Here is a 24,057-nt window from a genome sequence, read left to right on the forward strand (position 1 = left end):
TGTGACGAAAGTAGAATGGTAAAGATGAACACCTAAGGAGGCTACTTGAGAGTGGAAGGACAAGAATCTCTGGCTATATCCCGAGTCAGCGGACCGGTACGATGCTAATTTTGCGGACAAAATTTCAAAAAGGAGTTGTGAATATAACACCTCACATTTCTAAATTATATATTAATATATTAAACATGGATTAAAGGGAAAGATTAGTGAAAATCCTGAAAATCAGGTCAAAATACAAAGGAAGGGTAAAACGGTAATTAGCCAAACATGCAACCCTAGGAAGGTAAAATTGAGTAGGAGATCTCAGATGATAAAAATAACCCTGTAAATGGATTCAGAATGAAAAATTGAGTGGATAGGCAAGTTTCGGAAAATTCTGTGAATAATGTTTTTACCGGGTAAAAATATCGCGGTACAGTTGCACCGTAAAGCGTGCCTATTGAATTTTGAGCTCTAGGTTTTGGAAATAAGTTATAAATGGAATATAGGACTAGCAAATATGATTTTTGATGAAAATTGATGAAAAATTGTAAGTTTGGGGAAACGTGCCTACGACGCGCGTAACAGCTTAAAACTGCAATTTCTCCGAACGACCGGAAAACTCCGGATTCATCTGATCAAAGGTAATTAAAGGACAATGGTTAATGTTAAAAATTAGAGTTTCTAAATAGATAATGAAATTATGGACGTTTAGCGAAATAGGCGAAAGATTTGAATTAATTTAGACGCGTGAGGTGGCGGTGAGACCCACCCCACTTAAGTGACAATATGACAACATGGCCTAGTCACTATTCACTCACCTTCCTCCCTCTTCTCTCTCCTATTCCACGGCCTCCATTGATGAAATGGGGAAGTTTTGCTCAAATTTTCAATCTCTCATAACTCCTTCAATACTACTCCGAATCGAGAAAAGTTTGTGAGCAAAGTTGTTAGAAATCATCACCCCGAACACATTCCACCGATTAGTTTCCCTTGAAACCCTCTCATTTGTGAGAAAAAGGCAAAGTCAGCCACAAAATTTTGAAGAATTTTGTGATTTTGGAGTTAATTGCTCAAGCCATTGCTTGGAGATCACTAGGAGAAGTCTTGTGACTTGATTGAGGGTAAGTTTTAACACCTTTCATGGTTGATTTGATGAGTTTAATTTCATGAAAACCTAGAGCTTTTATGTTTGATTCATGGAGTTAAAGAGCTCAAATTGAGATTGGGTATTAGATGATTATGTCTTAGAATGATGTGTTGGAGCTATAAATGCAATAAAAATTATTGAGAAAATGTGCTCATAACTTAGGAAATTTTGGATGAAATTTCATGACTTTGTGTTGGAGATTGTTGTTAGGATTGTGTAATTGGTTTGTTGTATGGTTGTATGAGTTAATAATAGGATTGTATGAGGTGTGGAGTAGTTGAATTGGATTGAAAATCCCTTGGTGTATGTCGATGGTGAATTCGACCTTAATGGGAAAAATGATGAATATGATGTTGTAAAATTATTTGGATGATGTGTTGTGTGTTAAATGGTAATTAGAAGGGTTGTGTGATGGTTGGAAGGTTGGAAAATAAATGGAAAAATATTGGATAGTGTGGAATTGTATAATTGATCCTAGAGCAAATTAATTGGCAAAATGATGTTTGAATGATGTAGGATGCAAATTGGCACCTAAAATGACATTGGGGTAACCTTGGGATGCTTAAGAAAAATGAAAAGAAAATAAAGAAAAATATTTGGTATTTTTACACTGTTTTGGCCGAACCTCACTAGCTGGAGGGGAGGAATTTGACGTTTTTGGATTTTGATAGGTTTACCGTATATTAATGATCCATATATGATCAATGTAGGTTGCCGTACGTGGATTTGAACCCCGAACCGTGAGCTCGTGGGTCGCCCATGGTCCTGAACCAAGTGGAATTGTGGTGAGTATTATGGAACCATGCTTGTAGAGTTAATAACTTGCATGTGTTTGTATGAATGGTAATTAATTGGAAATGTCCTCTGTGTAGGCATTTCGGTTGTGTAACGAGCTCAGAATATATATTGGATTGGAGCTACGTGGAGAGGATTATAAAGGTAACCTCTTGGTACTGGGGCTTGATCTCCTTGTGTGTTCCACCATGCCCGTTGAGGGTAATGGTAGGAAGTGTATGTAAATAATATAGGATAACATGATCATTCATATTGTATGTGTGTTGGTACATAGGATGTACCGTGTCTCTGGCTAGTAGACGTTTTGCCTTTGGGCGTTACGGACTTCCACTTGATAGGTCTCCGGGAGGGAGTTCCAGTTGACCTGGGGTCGTGGTGTGTAATCCGGATAGGAGCACACTAGGAAGTCTCGGGTGGATATGGATGGATGGTGCCTTGGTTTGATGTTCTGGGAACATGCCTTGGTTGAGACCTGTAGGCTTATATGCCGAGCGAATAGGCTGGACGTTGCGTGGTTTTGGCATCGACCATTCCAGCTTCGTCGTATTTTGTATCCCTATGCTCCCCTATTTCACTAAATCCCTTGCTTTATCCCATTTTCGGATGTTATGTTATGTTATTTATATGCATCGAAGTGAGCCATTGGGCAGAGTATTCTCCATAACCTCTGGGTTACTGAGATATATTCGTATATCTCACCCCGTCTTGGGGGCTTTATTTCAGGAGGTAGCAGTGGTGCTGAAGCGGTGGGCAAGAAGCCCATGGGATGACTGAGACATAGGATTATTTATTTTGCATTTTGGTGGCCATTGGGCCTAGGCTAGACTTAGGGTATGAACATTGCATATGGATGTAGGAGGAGATTTATTGTCATATTTGTTCATGCCATTTTTGCCTAAGTTTAGTTACATGTGGGTTATGTCATTTTGAGGTTTATTTATCATGTTTATTTTGGAGTATGTATTATGTCATTTGAAGGTTATGATTGTATAGTGTAATATGTCATTTGAAAGAATTGGAATTTATACATGAATTGATGTAATATGGAAGTATGAAATATGATGAAAGGGAAATAGGCCTATTCTAGGATTGATATATGTTTTATGATGTAAAGAATGCATGCAAATGGATTATGGTGATTGAAATGTGTTAAGTTGGAAAATATAAGTAAAGTGATGAAAATTGAGTAATTGATATAAACTGTGATGGGTTGTAAGAGCCCCAAGGCATTGCTGGTCCTTGTGTGTGCCACCCAATGATTATTAGGTATAATTTGAGGTCATAGAACACTTGTGCAAACTTGGAGATTATTGGCAGAATTTAGGCAAACCTTGGGAGAGCATATCTCCCTCCACAAGAGTCCGATAGGGACATGCCATACGGCATTTTGAATCTTGAGATGTCCTCTATATCGTGTCAAAATTTGGGATTTTTCTGGGTTGGGCGTCGGCTTGTAGAAGGAAGAGAACACGGACTGCCCTGTTGGTCCTTGCACATGGGGCTGTTTTGGACCGAAATTGGGAAATTTATTCCTGCTTCGTTTCTTGGTCAAATTAGGTGTATGATATATCAAATTGAAGCTTGAGGTGTTTAGTTTGTTGTATAAAAATTTGAGAGCAATTGGTTGAGTGGATTTTCTGCAGTAATTGATTTAGTGAGGAATGTTTGGAGCTATTTTGGAGTTGGCTGGCAGAATTGCTTGTCCAATTCAAACGACGATATCCGGAGCAAACGAGAACTTTATGACTCGTGTGATAGCTTCCTAGAAATTTAATTGAGTCTAGAATAACATACTAAAAGATGGGAGAAAATTAAAGACCAAACCATGTTCGGATAGGAAGAAAACGTAAAAGTGAGATTTTAGCTAAGTGGGTTTATGGGAACCCCTTAGTGACTTGAGAGAAGTAATATATGTTTTAAAATTAGTTTAAATAATTATTTCGCAAAGATTTTACAGTTACGGTCACGACTTTTAATTATTACGCTTTTTATTGTTTTAAATGCTCGCGTAATAAACGAAAAAAGTTTACTCGCATTTTTATATATTAACTGCTGTGATTGTAACTGCGCTTAATATCATAATTAATGTTAACAATACCGGTGTACAACGGGCTGTTACACCAGAGAAATGCAGGATTTACATACGTCTATTACCTACAATCAGTGCAAGTCACTACTTGTACCCACCCACAGAATCACCCTATGGTATATCTCCTACATTCACAGGCTTACCGTCTAGGAGGAACAACACATGCATATTATAATCACTTGCACATAACAGCTCAACAACATTTCAACTATAAATACATGAAAACACATCATGCATATAAACCATTCCTCCATGGGGTATGGTGGAACCAACAATGGCTAAACCGAGGACACAAAAGCTTACCTCGCAAGCTAGCAATCCAACCAAGTCTAAGGTCCTCAAACAGCACTCTCACAGTCTGTTTATACCAACAAGCATATCAACAATCATAATCTACAAGCATATGACATAAAGACAACGCTTTCCTTTCTACGTTTCATGTCTTTAGGCTCCTCACAAAGCATAAGCCCTTAATCACTTTGATTCTGACTTAGTTAGTTATTACAGAGGTTTAACTTAACCAATCATGGGTCCATAAACCCATAATACAGTTCTGTCCGAACAAAACCATCATTGTCTCGAAATTTCCAGAATATCCGGATATTTGTCGGGGCCATATCCGGATATCCATATCCGGATATCATATCCAGATATCCATATCCGGATATCATATCCGGATATCCATATATGGATATCCACAACCCTATATCCGGATATCATATCCGGATATTTCGCGACAGAATGCATTTCTGCATTTTCGCGAAGATATCACTCAAAGGTTCAACTTTTAACCCATTACTACGTCCAAGCATGCATTTTATACCCCTTTAGGTTCAGTGATCATGTTGGTTACTTAAACAACTCATTAAACATGCTAAGACTCCACTTTTAACCAATGAACTCATGATCAAAGTTGGTGAAGCTTACCCAAGCTTAAAACATAACAAGGAGGTGCTCTTGGAGCTCTCACTTCAGCTCCCAAGGTGCTGACTTCAAGATGCACGAAAATGTGTAGCAAGTTTGGCCCTTTCTTCACAAAGGTTTCTTCTTGGAGTATCCACTACTAAGAAAATGGCTTCAATAACACAAGCCAAGGAAACTCAGCTCACACCTCCCCAAGACAGTGGCTGAAAACCAGAAATGGAACACTCCTCTCCCTCACAATGCTAACCCACACCCAACCAAGTGTTTAGATGGAGAAAATAAAAGGAAAGGTGAAGACTTAGGAAGTTTTCAAGCAAAGGTGACCAAGGAAGAAGGTGGCAGCAGCTGAGCCTTCAGAAAAACTCACGTAGGCAGCCACCAAAATGACCTAGGATCATGTGCCAAGCCCTTAAATAGCCCACTTAAGTTTTAATCGCACAATATTAGTGTTAATAGCTACACTTAACATTTTAATCCCAAACTTAGGATTCTGAACCTAGACATTTTTCTAAGATTTGTCATTTTTTTATTTTATTTTTCGCAGCACTTTGCCGGTACGCACTTTTACTTAGCCAGTATCAGTCTATGTAGCACCGATACCGACACGGGAAACGTGACACGACACGATACGACACTCCGACTCGTTAATCAGTTCTAACACCAGTTCTCATTATTTTGACTCCAAACTTGTTATACTAGTCTTATATATTATTCTAGTAATATATACACATTTTTCATAATTTTCTAGGATACTTCATCGGTACACATTTATACCGTGGAGCAAAACCAGTATCTGCACTTTTCGTCAGAAAAGTGACTCTCAACCTTATTAATTACTTGCCATAATTATTTAAGTCTTCTCATAATTATTAGGGTCAATTATATAATTATTTCATTAATCTCATAATTAATTAATTAAATTTCTAATTTAACGGTGCGGGTTCTTACATTTTGAATAACTCAAAGTTACATTTCTTGATTTTTTTTATATGAATTATGCAATTTTGTACAATGTACACATATCTTGTTGAGTTTCAATCTACATTATGTCAAAATCATTTAACTTTATTCATTGTAGTTATATTTATATTTAATTTTTTTAATAACTATTTTATCCTCCAAAATTTTTCTTTAATAATAATTAATTACAGTAGATTCAGTATGCGCGGTTGATCTAGTGTAGTAAATCTTGTACAATAATTTTTATTTCCGTAGTGGTTTCTATTTCCTTATCTTGATTTAGATTTATAAAATGAGTAAATATCTTTTTTGGTCTTCAGCGAATTTTACGATGCCCGTTTTAGTCCCTAACAAATAAAAAGGCTATTTGTGGTTCCTAAGAAATTCAAAATGTACCCATCTAGTTGAAATTATGATCCCTCACAAATTCAAAAAAGATCCAAATTAGCCCCTCAAAAGGACTAAAACGGGTCCACTTTGAATTTTTTAGGGACCACGAATAGCCTTTTTATTTGCTAGGGACTAAATAGGGCATCGTAAAATTTGCTGAGGACCGAAAATGGTATTTACTCTTAAAAAAATTAATGATATTTTATCAACTATATTCTTTGAAAGGATTAAGTGATTATATTGGAGGAATCAGTGGCGGACCCAGAAAAATTAATTCATGTCCGCACATTTTGTGTCGGGCCCCCAAAATTTTTTTTAATATAACTTTGACATAGAGGAGTTAACTTATTAATACAGAAAAAATATATGGGGTGAATATCAATTCTAGGCAGATAGAAACATAAACTAGTAGAAGATGATGTATAAATTAAAGAAAAAGTATATGTCATCTTAAAGGACGTAAAATTATGTCATTTTAAGTGAGAGAAAGAGATAGATCATGGGAGAAAGAGTGGACAAAAAATAAAATAGAAGATGTAAATCACATCTCTTTGTAAGAATAAAATAACACGAGTTGTGTCATTTAAAAGGATAAATTTTTTTCTCATATGATAAAAAAAAAAACAGTGAGACAAAAAAAATCAGAATGTAACCCTTCAAAGAGGATAAGGTAAGAAAGAGGACTAATAACCTCATCAACCATTTCAAAGATTCTTGCTTAACATGATTTGAGGAGAGTTTTAACTTTGAACAAAAAGGGGATGGGGTGTTTTGGTTAAAAATAAACAATAAAAGAAAAAGAAACCAAAGAACTAGAGAACAAGACACAAATCTAGACAAGAAAACTATACAAAGTTTGTTGGATGAAAAGTTACTAAGATGCATGCTTTATCCAAAAGATAAAATAAAATAGAAGTGAAAAGACAAAGAAAATGAAGAGAAAAAAAACACACCAGTTTTGATAGCAGTAACTCGAAGTCCACAAGCTTTGAGAAACAAACCAATACTACTAGATGTAACACCTTTGCCAAGGCCACTAACAACTCCACCAGTCACCAACACGTACTTCATTTTGTGAATTGTGGGGTTTCAATGGCTTCCAATTTTTCACTCTCTGCAATGAGAAACAAAACACCCTTTTCACACAACATAACACTAAAACTCTCTGAGTGCTCTGGAACATCATGCAACAAAGAAGAAAAGAAGAAAAAAAAATCAAAATTTTCATGTCCGCAAGTGCGGACATTTGCCCCAACGTGGGTCCACCATTGTTCCTCCATATATTTATCTGCCTGGAAAGTTTAGGGCGTTTGGTACAGGAGAAAAATTTTTTTATCCAGGAATCTCGATTTTCAGAAATATGATTTTTACATTTAGTTTATGATAATATCCGAAAATTAAAAATTTAGAAAAATTTAATTTCTCGAGAATCCTGAAGAATACCGCGTACCAAACACCCCCTAGAGGAGGTAATCCAAGATTATGCATGGTCGATAAACTAAGTTTCTTGGATCAAGGAATTTGGTTCCTTAGGCTTTGTTTGGGAGTTAGTTTTAGGAGGAAAGGGAGGGTTTTATAAATCTCTTCTCTTGTTTGTAAGTTTAAAAAATGGGGGAAGGAAATTGGGGATTTTTGCAAAATTCTCCAAAACTCTTCTCACCCTTAAAATTAAAGTTTTCCCAATTTGGGGATTTGAGGGGAAAGTATTTGAAATCACTTATCTACCCTTAGCATTAAAATATGAAAATTACGTAAAGGTGAATCATTTTTAAATGTGACAATATAAGAAAATTCTCAAATACCGACAGAATTTATCGACGGAAAATATTTCTTTAAAAATAGTGAAGAAATTTTTGAAAAAATTCATATTATGTTGAAAATAGAGATGTAAAATATTTTACATCGAAACTAAAGGTGAAATTAGAGACGGAACAAGATTTGGCCATAATTACTGGCACAAATTTTTCGCGGAAAAAAATTCAGTCAAAATTCGTGACAGAATCTAAATTCGGTCGAAACTTTCAATTGAAATATTTTCGTCCAACTTTTCCACGAAAAATATTTTTGTCAAAAATTTCGATGAAACACATTTCCATAGAAAATTTTAGACGCAAATCAATTCCGTCAAAATTTTTTACAAAAAATATTTCCTTCAAAATTTTCAATTAAACACATTTTTAGCGAAAATTTTCGATGAAAAACATTTCTATAAATATTTTTGACGAAAAATATTTATGTAAAAAATTTAGTCGAAAATATTTTTTTGTCAAAATTATTTACGGAATCTAAATTCCGTGAAAACATTTCCCTCGAAATATTTGACAAAATAATATATTCGTCAAAATTTTTACGAAACACATTTCCATCAAAAAAATTCTACGAAAAATTTTGCATAAAATTTTTTGACGAAAACTATTTCTCTAAAAAAATTTAATGGAAAAATAATTTTGTCAAATTTCTTGAACGAATTTAAATTTCGTCAAAAAATTTCGACGAAAAACATTTCAGTCAAAATTTTCGATAAAAAATACTTCTATCAAAATTTTCAACGGAATATATTTTCGTCTATAATTTTTGACGAAAATTTTTTTTCGTAAAAATTCTTTAAAGAATCTAAATTCGATCAAAACATTTCCCTCAAAATTTTTGACAAAAAAATTTCCCTCAAAATTTTCAATAGAACACAATTCCATCGTGGAGAAAAAACATGATGTTAAATTTTTTGACGGAATTCTTTTTTCCGTCAAAAATATTTAAGAAATTATTTTTGTCAAATTTTTACACGAAAACTAAATTTCGTCGAACATTTCAACATAAAATTTATTTCTGTAAAAAATTTCATCAGATAAAAACTCAGTCGCTTTTCGACGAAAAGTATTCGGACGAAAAAATAATTTTTTGACAGAAGATTCGTCGTTTGCAACGTAGAGATTTCATCGAAAATATGATCTTTTTTAGTAATGTGAAAAATACATAAATAATTTTGGTTAGAAATTTTAAATTTAATTTAATTTGTAAAATATATTAAATATATTAATTTTTAAAAAAGGGTAAAATTGTAAAATTATCTTTCTTACCATTTTTTTAACTGAGCGTTTGGTAGAGGAGAAATTTTTGTTTATCCGGGAATCTCGATTTTCAAAAATATGATTAAAACATTCAGTTTACGATAATATCCGAAAATTAAAAATTTAGAAAAATTTAATTTCCCGGGAATCCTGGAAAATACCTTGTACCAAAGCCCCCTCAAACAAGGGAAAAGAATACCCTTCAATTTCCTTTCCTTTCTTCCCCTTGGATCCTCTTCATTTTCTTTTCCTCCAAACCAGTGTTTTAAAACTCGGAACGGTCATCAAATCGGTCGAGGTAATGGGTCATTGGGTCACTGGTTCAACCGGATTTACTGTTCACATATTAAAAATATAAAAATATTACTTATATTAATAAAAATTCACATAAGAAGACTATTAATGAGCTTCAAAAAATAAATTGATTTTCAATGAAAGCAAATATTATATACTTCTAAGCTTCTAGCTCTAGACCATATCTTAATATTGGATTAAAATTACAACATAAGTTAAATGTACCTTTTGTGATTGATATGATACAGCTAAATTAAATCATGATAACAAATAGTATGCATGAAATATACACTAAGAAAAAAGTGTCACCGTTATCATGATAACAAATAGTATGCATGAAATATACACTAAGAAAAAAGTGTCACCGTTATCATGATAACAAATAGTATGCATGAAATATACCTTGTTATTTTCACCTTGCTTTTAATCATATTCATCATAAAATATGAATATGATTTAATTCAAGAGTTCTTATCAACAAAAAAAAAATTACCAAAAAAAAAGGAATAATTGATCTAACCCGGGTCGTCGGGTTTCGGCCGGGTCAACCGGTCCAATCCGGGTTGACTGCAAAAACGGTCCAACTTGTTAGGAATGTGGCTTCCATACTCAAGGGGGGGTGAATTGAATATTACAAGATTTTCGCAAAAGCCCCCTTCTAGTTTCTAAATAATCATTTCAAGTAAACTTTGATATGTGCAAAGCTAATCAATACATTCAGACAGTCCATAATATATAATATGTCACAATTATAGAACTTATACTAGCACATACAAGATATCAAAGAAGCAATTAAAGTGCTAGAAATAAAGAGTTTAGAGTTTAGAGAATTGCAAACACAATATATCCTGGTTCAGTCACCACCACTTGTGACCTACGTCCAAACTGAAGCCGCTCGATAACCTATTTCACTAATGGTCAAGCTTCATGGGTGTTTGACAAACCTTTACAATCTTCCAAGACTTCGGGTTCTTAGATACCTTTCAATCTCCAAGTTTACGGGTACTTGGCAACCTTACAATTCACTCCAAATTTACTTAGGTATTTGGCCACCTCTCAAACAATGGGTCTCACAACCCTTTCAACTCAAGAATACATGGAGAGAAATATTTAGAAATGAATGTACTCTCTCAAAGTGTGGATATACAACTTGAAGCACTATGGGTATATGAATTTTCCAGATATGAGCTCAAATATGTTTGATCTTTGAAAGATATGAAAGAATATGCAAGTGATAGTGTAGAAGCTCTCAAAATATGTTTAATATGTGTAGGAATGATGCCCAATGTTTTTGAGTCATTGTGAATGCATATATAGTGTTTTCATTGAAAACTAGCCGTTAGAAAACTAGCCGTTGGAAAACTAGCCGTTTATAGCCGTTGGGATCTCATTTGAAAAAATAGCCATTTTATAGCTGTTTATAGCCGTTGGGACCACTTTTGAAAATCTAGCTGTTGGGATCTATTGCAGTGGTAGTCGATTCCCAACTTGACAGCAAGAACACTGTTTCATATTTCGGCTATAATTTGAGTTATACTTGTCGGATTGATGTGATCTTGGTCTCGTTAGAAAGATAAAAGAGAGATCTACAACTTTTATGAAGAACACAAGATCCAAATCAATCATATTAGATACGAAAAAGTGTCTGGTATGTAGCAACAAAATTAAGCAATAAATTTTAAGTTCAAATGTGTTATAGCTTGCTTCCAACTATTTTTTGTGAAATACCTTGACTTGATAAATATTTTTTTAAGTTATAAAATATGTCAAGAATATTTTTCATGGATTTTTCAAATTTCTTTCAAGTATATAAAAGTTATGATTATGCAATTTGAAAAACATGTTTACTTTCAGAAAAACTTTGAGCTCATGCAATGCAATCTATCATATACCCTCACATATATTCTAAGTCATAGAGATATATTCTAAATATGATTTTAGACTTAGCTTTATGTCTTGTGTCTTGGATCTTTACTTGAACTTGATGCTTTGACTTGTTGGATATGACAATGCTTGACACTTTGTTGGTTTTGACAATTTTTCACCATGATTATGATATTGAGCTTCTCTTAGATGATGTCCATGGTTAGTTGTCTTTGATCTTGTTATTGCTCTTCTAAATATTCCTTGTTGCTCTTGATCCAATGATCTTGCTTTTTTGTTGTTGCCACTTTGTTATCATCAAAGCATATCTTGTATCTACACAACTATCCGCTCGGACCGGGGAACCCACCGGGTCACCGAGTCCCGAGTCGACCCGGCCGGTCAGAGTCGAGTTTTAAAACACTGCTCCAAACTCTCAAACAAAGCCTTAGACAATTATGAGGTCTAAAAATAGATAAGATGAGGCAATGAGACACCCTTGTAAGGTACAAAGCTCTAATAATGCGTAAAATTATGTGGTATATTTTCTTATTAAAATTATAAGTAACGTTATACTTTTATTTTATATATTTTTGTGCTTTTTTATATATAACAAGGATATATATTATTGTTTTTCAATAAAAGAAGATATATATCACGTGCTAAAATTTTTGTTACATTTAGAACTATTTCAATTAAAAAAATATATCATTTCACCAAGAAGCTCTCCACATCACTTTGAGTTTAAGGGATCATATTTCCTCAATATTTCAAAAGTATTTATATATAAAGAATAAGGGCTTTGTATCTCTCTTATGACCGCAAAATTTTGCGTTCTTCGGCTGAAACAAAAATATAGTGCGACCAACGATGTTTTAAAAGAAAAAATAAATAAATGATTTTTATTTTATTTTTTGAGTCTGTCCCATGAGGAGGCAGTGACATCAGATGTTTTTTTTCCAAAAAAATAAACTTCATTTGTTTGACAAATCGAAAAGCTGCGAAATTGTAGTGTGTGCGCTTACCAAAATATGCAGCAGACCTCAGCAAAGTCAGTTACGTTGTGTCGGTGCGCTCACAATGTAGTTATGGTTTTTCTACCATTTCCGACAAATTGGAAAATAAATCGCCAGCAGACAAGTAAATAATTATAAATAAGCTGTTAATCTATTGTGAGACAGCGAAACAACTATATAATTATTAATTCAACGCCAGCCTATAGGCCGACTTATTTATAATTTTAAAATAAAATAACATTTTTTTATATCCATTTCTTATACATGACACCTTCCTCAAAACGTGCCTTGTTGGTTTTTTTTTTTTTTTTTTTTTGTCTATATAGTTTGGCCGTCCTGTATTTATAAATGGTTTTATAAGTTTTATTTGTTTGGTATGATATTAATTCGATGTCACTTGCAATTGTAGATTTTGCTATCATTGATCAAATTTGCAAGAACTGTGTTGAGCTATAGCCTAGGATTATAAGTGCAACCATTGCTATTGTTCATGTTGGATTTTTTGTTATTTAAAATAATCTCTAATGTTTTATGTTGAATACTCAAATTTACATAGATGATCTATCTTTCCCTAATTTAAGAAGTATTTTAAAAAGATTAATTGGTAGTCATAAGAGTTTTTCCTGATTATTCTTGTATTTTAATTTTTCAAACAATCCATCTTTGATTTACTGTAATTTAAATTATAATAGACCTAGTAGGTCTTCGAGGTCAAGCCTATAATTTAGCCTCCATCAGGCTAACATGGCAAGTCAGGTTCAAAATATTATACATAAGCCTAGCTTATAAAGGTCAAAGTCCAGCCATTTATACCCCTAACATCCATTAATGTCCGAGTCATTTGGAATATCCTAAGTTATAGCCATGGAGATATATATGTTTTATTATTTAACATTTTACTTTTTTTATGCTAGTTCATGTTACTTGATATGTTGGGGATGAATATGAGTATAAGATTTAGAATAATTTTGACAATAAAGGCTCAAAACATCTTTATGAAATACTCAAATATGTTAGGCTAAAGAAAAGTCACTATAACTAGATCAGAAAAAAACTTAGAGCTATTAATCATTAGGTCTCTGTTATCTTTCAAAAAGTCTCAACATAAGGCAGGAAGAATAGAACTTAAGAGAAAGACATCTCTCCCCAACAGGCAGATTATCAGCATTACTAAACATATCGGGATGATGGTATTTTAAAACTCTTATGTGTTTCTCAAATTTAACTTTGTTGTTATTTCGTATAATATATCATTATATTTTACGATATGTACATATTATTCATGCGAGAAACTGAAACATTTCTAATGGTGAATGAGATCTCCTTGGCAACCCACATGAAGTAGGATAAGACATGGATTGACCAATAGTTTAAGATATCTTATATGTAAGTTAACTTTTTGTACTTTCTTGATGAATACCTATAATTCATTTGTCTAACAATACCAATGACCAATATATCTCGATAAAGTTTCAGCAAAGGCTTTAAGAGCCTTAGCCCTGATTGGGTCAGTTGGAAAGGGTGCTTGTAATAGCAAATAATTGTAGGATGTGACCTATGTGATGTTTTACGGATCCAAGGGTACTGCATGTTGGGAAGACTATCATCAATGGGTTAAGCGATGAATCTATCAAGACAAGTGAGTTTGACATCATATTTTATCAAAAACCTTAAGGCTTTGAGTTAATTGATGCTTCTACTTATATGGTCCTGATTTCTTAGTCCATTCCTAATGAATGAGGGACTTCACCACTCACACTTGAATTTTAAACATTCTTCACCTACAATGTGAGTCTAAAGCCTAATATATGCTCTCCCTCAAGTGGAAGCTTATGTAGATAGAAGATATATTTTGATTATAATAAAGAGGCAATAACAAAAAAGAGAAGAGTTTTGCTTAAAAGCAAAAAGCACCAATCTTGTGTTAAGATTGAAGATATATAATGGAGCCACATAAGAAGGATAATTAAATTTAAAGTAGCAAGAACATGGATGAGCCTTAAAGAAAGCTAGCAATGTATCAAGAGCAATAAAAAAAATTAAAAAGCAAAACTAATATCAAAGTCAATAAACCATTGACAATCCTAAAGAGAAGTTTAATGTCACCAGCCATGCTAAAAGAGTGGTCAAGTCCAACAAAGTTTCAAAGCATTGTCAAATTCAACAAGTCCAACATCAAGTTTACAACAAGATTCGAGATCCAAATATCAAGGTATATAGCTAAGTCATGGTCCTTATTTGATTGTGATTTAGGACTTAGATTTAATTGTAAGGATATATGTTGAATTGCTTTTAATAAGCTCAAAGTGTTTTTCAAATGACATATTTTCAAAGTGCATGAAATCCTTGGACAAATCTTTCAAAAATAGATGGAAAGTGGTTTAACATGTTTTGAACTTATTAACTTTTTATGGGTAAATTATATGTGCCTACAATGTTAGAAAAAAATTTAAATGGAAAGGAATACATTTTTGGAGTAAAATATGCTTTTTATCATGATATATCCGGATATGTGAAATGAAATATAAAAATATGACCTTATCATATAACCGAATATGTGGGGTGTTATATCTAGATATGCCTCGATATAAATTCGGATATTCACTGTAAAGAACTAATTCAACCAAGTTTTTGGGTTGAATTAATTTTTTATATGGTATTAGAGCCTCGGTATTACGTGTTCGATTTTCACCGCCCTTATTAATTATTAAATAATTAAGTATAGTGGAGTTTGTTAAGCACAGGTAGGTGGACCTATGCATTGTCCATCCTTCAAACCGAGTGAGCTCTAGTGTGAAGGAGGCGTGTTAAAGAAGTATAAAACTATTAATGTAGCTGCACTCAAACACTTAGTTTTATATTACATCTCTCTAACACGTACATCCCCTCACGCAAGACCCCTTTGGGCTTGAAGCATGGATAATCCACAGATTCATTTTTTTAATTCTACCTTGTGCTGACTTAAGGGCCCGTTTGGATGGACTTTTTTCTCCAAAAGTTATTTTTCCTTGAAAAAAAACTCTTCTCATTTTTAGTTCGTTTGGATGTCTGCTTTTAAAACAAGTAGAAGTCACAAAAAAAGCCAAAAACCTACTTTTTTAGAAGCTAAAAATTTTAACTTTTAAAAAAAGCAGAAGTCATAAGCCAAATATTTTTTTTCAAAAACTAAATATTTTTATAAAAATATAAATAGCTTTAACTTTTGTAAAAAACACTTCTAAAATAAGAAAGAGATAAAAGTTACTTTTTTGAGAAGGCAAAACAAATGGGCTGTAATTTCACTAGAAAGTAGGGAGCAGTAAGGATCGAACTCATGACCTTGTGGTTACCTTAACTATTATACCATGATAAGCAACCAATTCAACTCACCGGGTTAAGCTTTAGGTGAGGCTATACTACTAATTTTATATATCTCTAACACGTCCCCCACACAATAGCCCACTGGGCTTGAAGGGTGAACAATGCACATGCCCACATACCTTTACTAAAAAACTCCACAAGACTTAATTAATTATTAACTAAATGAATGGCGGTGAGGATCAAAAAGAACTAATTCAACTTAAAAGCTTAAGCTGATGGGTGAGGTTACATTAATGGTTTTTATATATCTTTAACACGAGAGCTTACTAGGCTTGAAGGATGGACAAATGCACAGATCCTCCTATCCGTGCTAAGAAACTTCACAATACTTAATTAATTATTAATTAAATAGGGGGTAGTGAGAATCGAACCAATGACACTGAGGCTTTGGTACCATGTAAAGAACCAATTCAGAGCTTCGGTGTCACGGTTTCGATCCTCACTCCCTTCTCCCCCATTTAGTTAATAATTAATTAAGTCGTCTGGAGTTTCTTAGCACAGATAGGTGGCCTATGCATTTGTCCACCCATCAAGCCTAGTGGGCTCTCGTGTGAGGGTGTGTATTAGAGATATATAAAATTATTAATGTTGCCTTACCTAATTTGGGTTGAGTTTGTTCTTTATATTCACTGCTTAGAAAGTGTTCCAATAGCTATGAGTGATTATATTTTGTTGAAAACTCATAAATAATCACCCCAATAGTTCTAAACCTTCTCAGACACTATTGAATCATTATTTGAGCCTTTTTTGATAGATTTATTTCTTTTACACTTGCATAACTCATTCTTAGTCATTTAAAGTCTTTAAGCCCATTTTTTTATAAAAAAGCATGCACCCATATTCAATTTGTATTATCCATACTTTCAGATTGTTTATTCAATTCCAAACTCATTCCTCATTGTATTCTTGATTTAAAGGGTAGTGAGACTCTAAGAGATTGTGAGGTAACCCATTGCATATGAAAATTTGGGAAAGATTGTAAGGTTGCCAAGCATCTGAGAAGCTTGATGGTTGAGATGATATTAAGCACCCAAGAAGCTTAGTGGATTGTAAAGTTTCCAAATAACCGAAAACATGGAGGTTGTAGCGGTGCATCAAGAACCCATGACGCTTAACCAATAATGGAAGACATTTTTTATCAACGTGCAAACTGGACATAGGTTACTAGTCGTGGTGAACGAACCACGATAAATTATGTTTGCGATCTTTTAAATCCTTAACACCAAACACCATTGACACAGATGGTAAGGGGCTTGGGTCCCTTACTAGAGGTCTCGAGTTTGAGCCCTGGGAATGGAAAAAATGGTCTTGGGAGAGCCACCCTCGCTTAGGATCCGACAATGCTCTTTTATTATATCTCTTTAATTATTCTTTAATTTCTTATATATGCTAGTATTTGTACAATTGTGATGTTGTATGTATCATGAGTTGGCTGAATGTATTGATAAGTCTTTCATATATCAAAGTTTGTATAAGAATGTATTTTAGAAACAAGAATAGAGACATTTCTAACTTTGACATACTCAATTCACCACTTTCTGAAGTATGAAAGCTACATTTCTAACAGGTTAATAGAGTATTTGTGGAGTTAGACAATGAATAAAAACTTGGCTTTGCAACATGGGTATGGAGTGATTGAAAACCCAAACTACACCAATCACTATCTTCAAATACTCATCCCAGCCAAATTTACCTAGTTAGCCCAGCCAAACGATTAACTTTGATACCATTGTTACATGGCAAAGGGGAGCATCATGGTGGGGAGACCACCATCAATGGGTTAAGAAACAATCCTCCATAATAAGTGGGTTTAACATGTGTCAACCTTCAACCTCAAGACATTGTGTTCATGGATCCTTTCACTTATATGGTCCTGGACATTTAGTTCATTCCTAACTAATGTGAGATTTCACCACTAACAAGTATGAGTTCCAAGCCCAACATATGCTCCCCTTCAAGCAAAAACTTGTTTGATTATTTATGGGGTTACACTATGAATCAACACTTGGCTTATCAACATGGGTCTGGGGAGATTAACAAAACCGAACTGCACCAACCATCATCTCCACATACTCACCCTAGCCAAACTCATGACTGGCCCAACCGAACTCGAATCTAATACCACTGTTATGCGGGTAAGGAAAGTCTATGGTGGGGAGATCACCATCAATAAGCTAAAGTATAATCTACCACAAAAAGTGGTTTCGACAACAAGTCTCAACCAAAAATCTTAAGGATTTGAATTCATATGTCCTACCACTTATAAGACCCTCACTTATTCCATATTTAACCAACATGGGACTTCACCTATTACACTTTAATTCCTGAATATTCATGCATCCTTCGTGTAATTGTCGATTGACTTAATTAGTCAAGAGCCAGGGCCTATATATGGAATCGATGACATAGAACTCTCTAACCCAATGTCTCTTGCATCCAGTCACAATATGGTTTCTCCTTTGGTCAAATGCAGCAACACATTGAGCAAATGCAGTGAGGAGGGAAGAGAGAGCACTAACCCAAATGAAGGGCACCCTCACAGTTTATTGGCTCTCTTGCTGCCATGCAACAATAGTTACAATTATTAACGTAGTACTAGCAACAATGGTCTATGAAGACTCCGCTTGCATCATACCCTAATTATAAGGAGGTTGAGCAGATGACTCAGATAAGAACACTATACATGCAAATAATTATTTTTTTTACTATATCGATTATATTTATTTGCCATTGGTTGGATTTTATATACATTGTATTAGTGTTGATAAACCCGGATCGGCCCTGCTGGGTTGACCCGAAAACTGGTAAACCGGTTATATAACCGGTTCAGGTGAAGCAGCGGATCAGCCAAGCATTAGAACCGTTGCTAACCGGTGCAACCTGGCCGGTTTTGGTAAAAATTGGTGACCCGACCCAGTTCGTAAAAAAAAAAAATCTAAAAAAATAAAATAAAGGATGTTATTTTTTTTTAAATTCACAAATAATTTATTTTCTTTTGAAATATTTGAATGATTTGTTGCTTGCTGACCTACATAATTTATGTACCTAGCTACAACACTAATATTATCTTGATTATGCACTATGCAAGAAATTTTGATTTAATTTATAGCTAGAAATGTCTTCTACTGATCCCGAAGCACCAGGATCACAAGCATTATATGTTTGTTTGATCATTTGTTGGATAATAATGTGTGATTTATTATGTTTCATATTAAAATATTAAAAATTGGTATTATTTTTTCATAGGTATTTGAATATATTTATAATTTTTAATATAAATTATAGATTTGTATATACTTATCGGGTCATGCAGTTGAACCAGTCACTCACTAGTTGAACCAATGATCTACTGGTTGAACCAGTGACTTAGTACCTCGACCGAGCTGGGTTTAATAACATTGCATATATAGTAGTATGATGTAAGATCTATTTAAATTCTTCAACTATTATTTCGACATTCTTTTTTCATATAACTGTGTACACAATGACTTAAAATTTTTGGAAACCACGATTTCTGATTTTTGAAAGAACTAAAATACTGCTTAATACTTAAAAGTGCTTTTTAAAAATTGATCCAAACACAAAATCACTCTAGCTTTTGAATATTTTTTAATAAATGTATTAAAAATATTTTTTTCAAACTCATCCAAGCGAATCTTTATTCACATTATCGACGTCTTTTGGCCATTAGTTATAACAAAATTTCTTGAGTGATCAGTCTATAGTATACCTATTATCACAAAATTTAGAATATACCCGCACTTGTAAAGTGAGACTGTATTTACCCTAAGTTATAGAATCAAGATTAAGATTCCCTCATAATTAAATGAAAAGAATAACATATCCTAATTTTTATACTAAATATCCAAAATGAGAGTGTATATAAATTAAGGGAAATATGTTTAATTATCATATAGCATGAAAAACAAATTATAGCATGCAACACAAAAAAAGTAGGTGGGACCCACTAAAGAGAAAAGAGAGAAAGAAAAAATGAATCTCACCTATTTTTCATGTGTTGTATGAGATGAAATTATATCATACAATATGATAAATATATTTTCATAAATTAACGCAAAGAATCTAAAAAGAAAGCTAATATATAATTTCCAATTTCCGAGGGGAGGACCTACAAAATTATTTAAATATGAGAGTGTTCGCGGTTTGGTAAATTTTCCGCGTAAATAGATATATATATATATATAGACCGGGTAGCCTTTTTGTCAACTAAAACATAGACAGTTCCCACTAATTACGACCACACCTGACACCACAAACAACAAGACTTGTGTAATTAGTCATTAATTAATAGAAAATTCTACTATAGAAGCATACCTTTTTATATATTTATAGACAAAATGTATAGAAGTAGAAAGTGTTAGTACACAGAATTCAAACCCATATACAAAACAGCAAATAAGAGCCATGCAGCGGTTTTCAGCCAACCGGTTCTCTAAAATTGCCAATTCGGCGTACGATGTTTTCATAAACTATCGCAGGATTGATAGCCAAAAAACAATTGCTCCTTTGCTTCATGAGTATCTTGTGAACCTTGATGTCAAACCCTTCATGGACACCATTGACATGAAACCTGGGCATAGGTTATTCGATCATATTGATGAGGCCATACATGGGTGTAAGGTTGGGGTTGCTGTCCTCTCACCTGGTTATTGTGATTCATACTTTTGTCTCCATGAACTTGCCCTTCTTAGTGAGTACAAAAAAAGAGTTGTCCCAATCTTTTATGACATCAAGCCCTCAGAGCTTCTGGTTAAGGACAGTGCATGTTATCCTCATAACGTGCTTCGGAGGTTTAGCTCAGCACTTGAGGAAACTAAGTACACTGTTGGATTAACCTTCGACTCATCAAAAGGGTGCATTTCTTGATTCTTTGTTTCTTTTTTCTTTCTTTTTTTAAGATATTGTAACAACCAATTACTGTTATTATCAATGTTATTACCAATCAATTTCATCGTTAAATCGATTATGTTGATCCAACGGTTGTATTTATTTCTATTTTTGTATGGTTATGATTCTCCATATTTAATGTGAAAGCAATAAATATGAGAAATCATAACCATACAAAGGTAAAAATAAATATAAAGTATTAAATATAGAGAATCATAACCATACAAAAATGAAAATAAATATAACCATCAACATAATCGATCTAACAGTGAAAATTGATTGGTACTAACATTAATTAATTGTTACAATATTTTTCCCATATATATATATATATATATATATATATATATATATATTGGTTAGTATATTTGAATATATAATGTAGTTATAGCTGAACGTTGATTTTGATGGTTTTAGGGACTGGTCGGAACTGCTAAGGAAGGCTTCAGATGCAGTCCTTATGAACTTGCTGGAGGTAGGTGACGAGGAGAATCTATGATGATACCGCCATGTTGCATGTCACTTCTTATAACTGAATAAAAATATATAATGATTCTATTAGGTTTCAATACATGAAGAAAAGGCTGTTTGATTTCATTTAGAATCTGGAGTTGTCTTTAGTTATTATTGGTACGCAACTTAATTTGCTATGAATAAAGGAGTGTTTACGTGGGATGTAGAAATTTTTTTATTTTTTTTATTGGATACAATACTGGTATTGAGGTTCCAAAGTATAACTTTATGCAGACTCTACTCAAACCACTCATTACTATATCAATTCTAGCGGGTAGAGGGATCTACAAGTTAAAATATCTAAAATAATTATCTACAAAAAAAAAAGTCTAAGGAATCAAATCCAACATGTAATATCAATTTTTGTAATTAGTTTGAAAGCTGTCTCACATCATGTTGTGATTTGTGAGGACAAAACTGAAAATCAAAAATAAAATTGTATTTTTATTTTAATCTAACAACCCAAACTGAACTAACTTGATATTAATCGAATTAGTTTGATACAAATGATGTAGCTCAGTTGGCGCATGAAAGTTAAGCAGGTGGGGTGAAAGCATATATTATATTTGGGTCGGATTTAAAACTTTGATACTGAACCCGCCCTGAACAGAATTGCCTTCTATGGAGTATACCTGTGATTTATCCACACACAAAAAATCCAATTAGTTTGATTTGGTTCGGAATTGCTGAAATTTTTTTCAAAATCAAATCGAACCAACCTAATTAAATTTGATCCGTTTAAATTTATTTCGACTCTAAACCTGAACTTAAACTAACTTTGTGCCCTTAGAACTGGTTTTTACCTTTGGTTTGGGATTAGGGGTATGCTGTTTGTGCGGAAACAGACTCTACAACGGTTGGTTTACCTTTGGTTTGGGATTATGGGTGTGCTCTTTGTGCGGAAACAGACTCTTCTAGAGCATTCCACTTAGTCAACAACGGTTCTTCAACTTTTAATGTTTAGGGGTATATTTTATGGCGGAAATATTTGTCATTTTAAATGACATAAACTTACGTCATTTTAAGAAGATAGACACAAAATTTTATTTTTTTATTTAAAATTTAAATTAAAAAAATCATTCACTTTCTCTTTCCTATAATTCCATTTTCTGTGTCTATCTTTCTCCTAAAATGACATAACTTATGTCATTTAGAATGATAAACATCAGACTCTTTATTTTATTGAGAAGGAATTCAAAAACTTAACGTGACTGGTACGTGATTCTTGTTCATGTAGACGTGAAGGTAATTAGTGTCATGATATTTTTTGTTCATTTAATTCTCTTTGCACGCTGGAACATTCTACCCGCGAGTTACAAATGAGTCGTCTTCGTGACGCTCTAAGTACTCCGAAAAATCGATTTCCATTTAGAGTCACCGACTAAGAGAGAATCGTACGAATCGGAAACTGTTTGCATTAGAATCTTATATTCTTAATACCTGAATAATCATTACATATAATTTTGAAGAACTAAAAATAAAAACTTTCCAAGTATGCTCATGGTTATATTCTTATCCATTTCACTCATCATTATATTCTCATACATTATATGGAGAGAGATATAAGAAACATAGTTAGACACAAATTGAGGAACCGTTAAAAGGGAGAATATAAAGAGATGCATAGATCTAAAAAATGGAAGAGTCCTCGGAGATTTTGTTAGGGGAGGATCAAATTTAGGACGACTTGATTAGGAAGACTTTGATATTATATAAAAAACAATTAAACTCAAAAGATTAAAATTTTAGGTAAATGTCACATTAATAATATTATATTAAATTTCTCTGACACTGACACAGAATGAAGGATTTAAAGCTAAGGCTTGAGCTTCCAGAAAATATAATTAATGTATTTAAGAATACTTTGCCTCCGAATAGTCTTGATGGCACTGACAGGAAGATGTGGGATCTTTTAGGTGAAAATGTGGTTTATGTAAAGGCTCTTTATAATACTCTTAGTGAGTTGAGAGGTGTGGGGGGAAATGAATCAAAAATTTGGAAAAATATCTAGGGATGAAAGGGGCCACACAAAGTTAAATTTTTTATGTGGGAAGTGATTCATTATGGGTTATTAACTATGAATAAAGTTTCTCAATGGTATGGGGGAATGATATGAGCCCCATTTGTAACTCTGAACGTGAGACAATGTTGCATGCTTTGAGGGACTGTTTGGAGACGAAACAACTTTGGTTAAGTCTGGTTTCCATTGATGGAAATTCTGATTTTTATCATCAAGGTTTGGATGAGTGGTTTTCAAAAAATATAATTGTGGGAACTGATATTCTTTGTTTTTCTTGACTTGCTGAAAAATGTGACAATGGAGAAATGAGAAGATGCATGGCACTGGTATCCCTCCTTTCAGGTCGAGAGAGGTTCTAATTCAGAAGCTTGTTTATGATGTTGAGATGGCTGTGGGGAGAGAAAATGAGCATTCAGCTGTACGCAAAAAAATATATGTTGACATTTCTTGGCAATTTTCTTCTTTGGGATTTGTTAAGGTTAACACCGATGGTGCTGCTCGTGGAGCTCCTGGCATAAGCTGCTTGTGGTGGGGTTATGAGAGATTCTCAAAGGAGATGGCGGGGTGGATTTGTTGGAATTTATATATATATATAAATTGTGTAGACAATCTATTGGTTATGAATAAGAAGTTTGGTAGTGAAAAGGTGTGCCTTTTCGTCGACAAACAGATGTATCTTTTCATCCTAAAGGATGTGTTGTTTCATCCTAACGGACATGTTGTTTCAT

At 33.5% G+C, this 24,057-nt stretch overlaps 1 protein-coding gene across 1 annotated transcript; it reads left to right on the top strand.

The window, feature by feature from the left end:
- Positions 1–20,313: 20,313 nt before the first annotated feature.
- On the top strand, positions 20,314–21,388 carry LOC133301277 (probable 2' cyclic ADP-D-ribose synthase BdTIR). Its single transcript, XM_061500895.1, has 3 exons — positions 20,314–20,762; positions 21,214–21,271; positions 21,359–21,388. The coding sequence occupies exons 1-3, from the start codon at positions 20,314–20,316 to the stop codon at positions 21,386–21,388; spliced, it is 537 nt and encodes a 178-aa protein (XP_061356879.1).
- The last annotated feature ends 2,669 nt before the right edge of the window (positions 21,389–24,057 follow it).

Source organism: Gastrolobium bilobum, unplaced genomic scaffold (genome assembly GCF_033153095.1).
Source record: "Gastrolobium bilobum isolate Gb01-03AN ecotype WA unplaced genomic scaffold, APGP_CSIRO_Gbil_v1 utg6929, whole genome shotgun sequence".
In the NCBI taxonomy this organism is placed as follows: domain Eukaryota; kingdom Viridiplantae; phylum Streptophyta; class Magnoliopsida; order Fabales; family Fabaceae; genus Gastrolobium; species Gastrolobium bilobum.

Coding starts and splice junctions, on each gene's coding strand:
- LOC133301277 (XM_061500895.1), top strand. CDS start 20,314: ATGCAGCGGTTTTCAGCCAACCGGTTCTCTAAAATTGCCAATTCGGCG. Junction 20,763..21,213: donor ACCTTCGACTCATCAAAAGG/GTGCATTTCTTG, acceptor TGATGGTTTTAG/GGACTGGTCGGAACTGCTAA. Junction 21,272..21,358: donor TCCTTATGAACTTGCTGGAG/GTAGGTGACGAG, acceptor TGATTCTATTAG/GTTTCAATACATGAAGAAAA.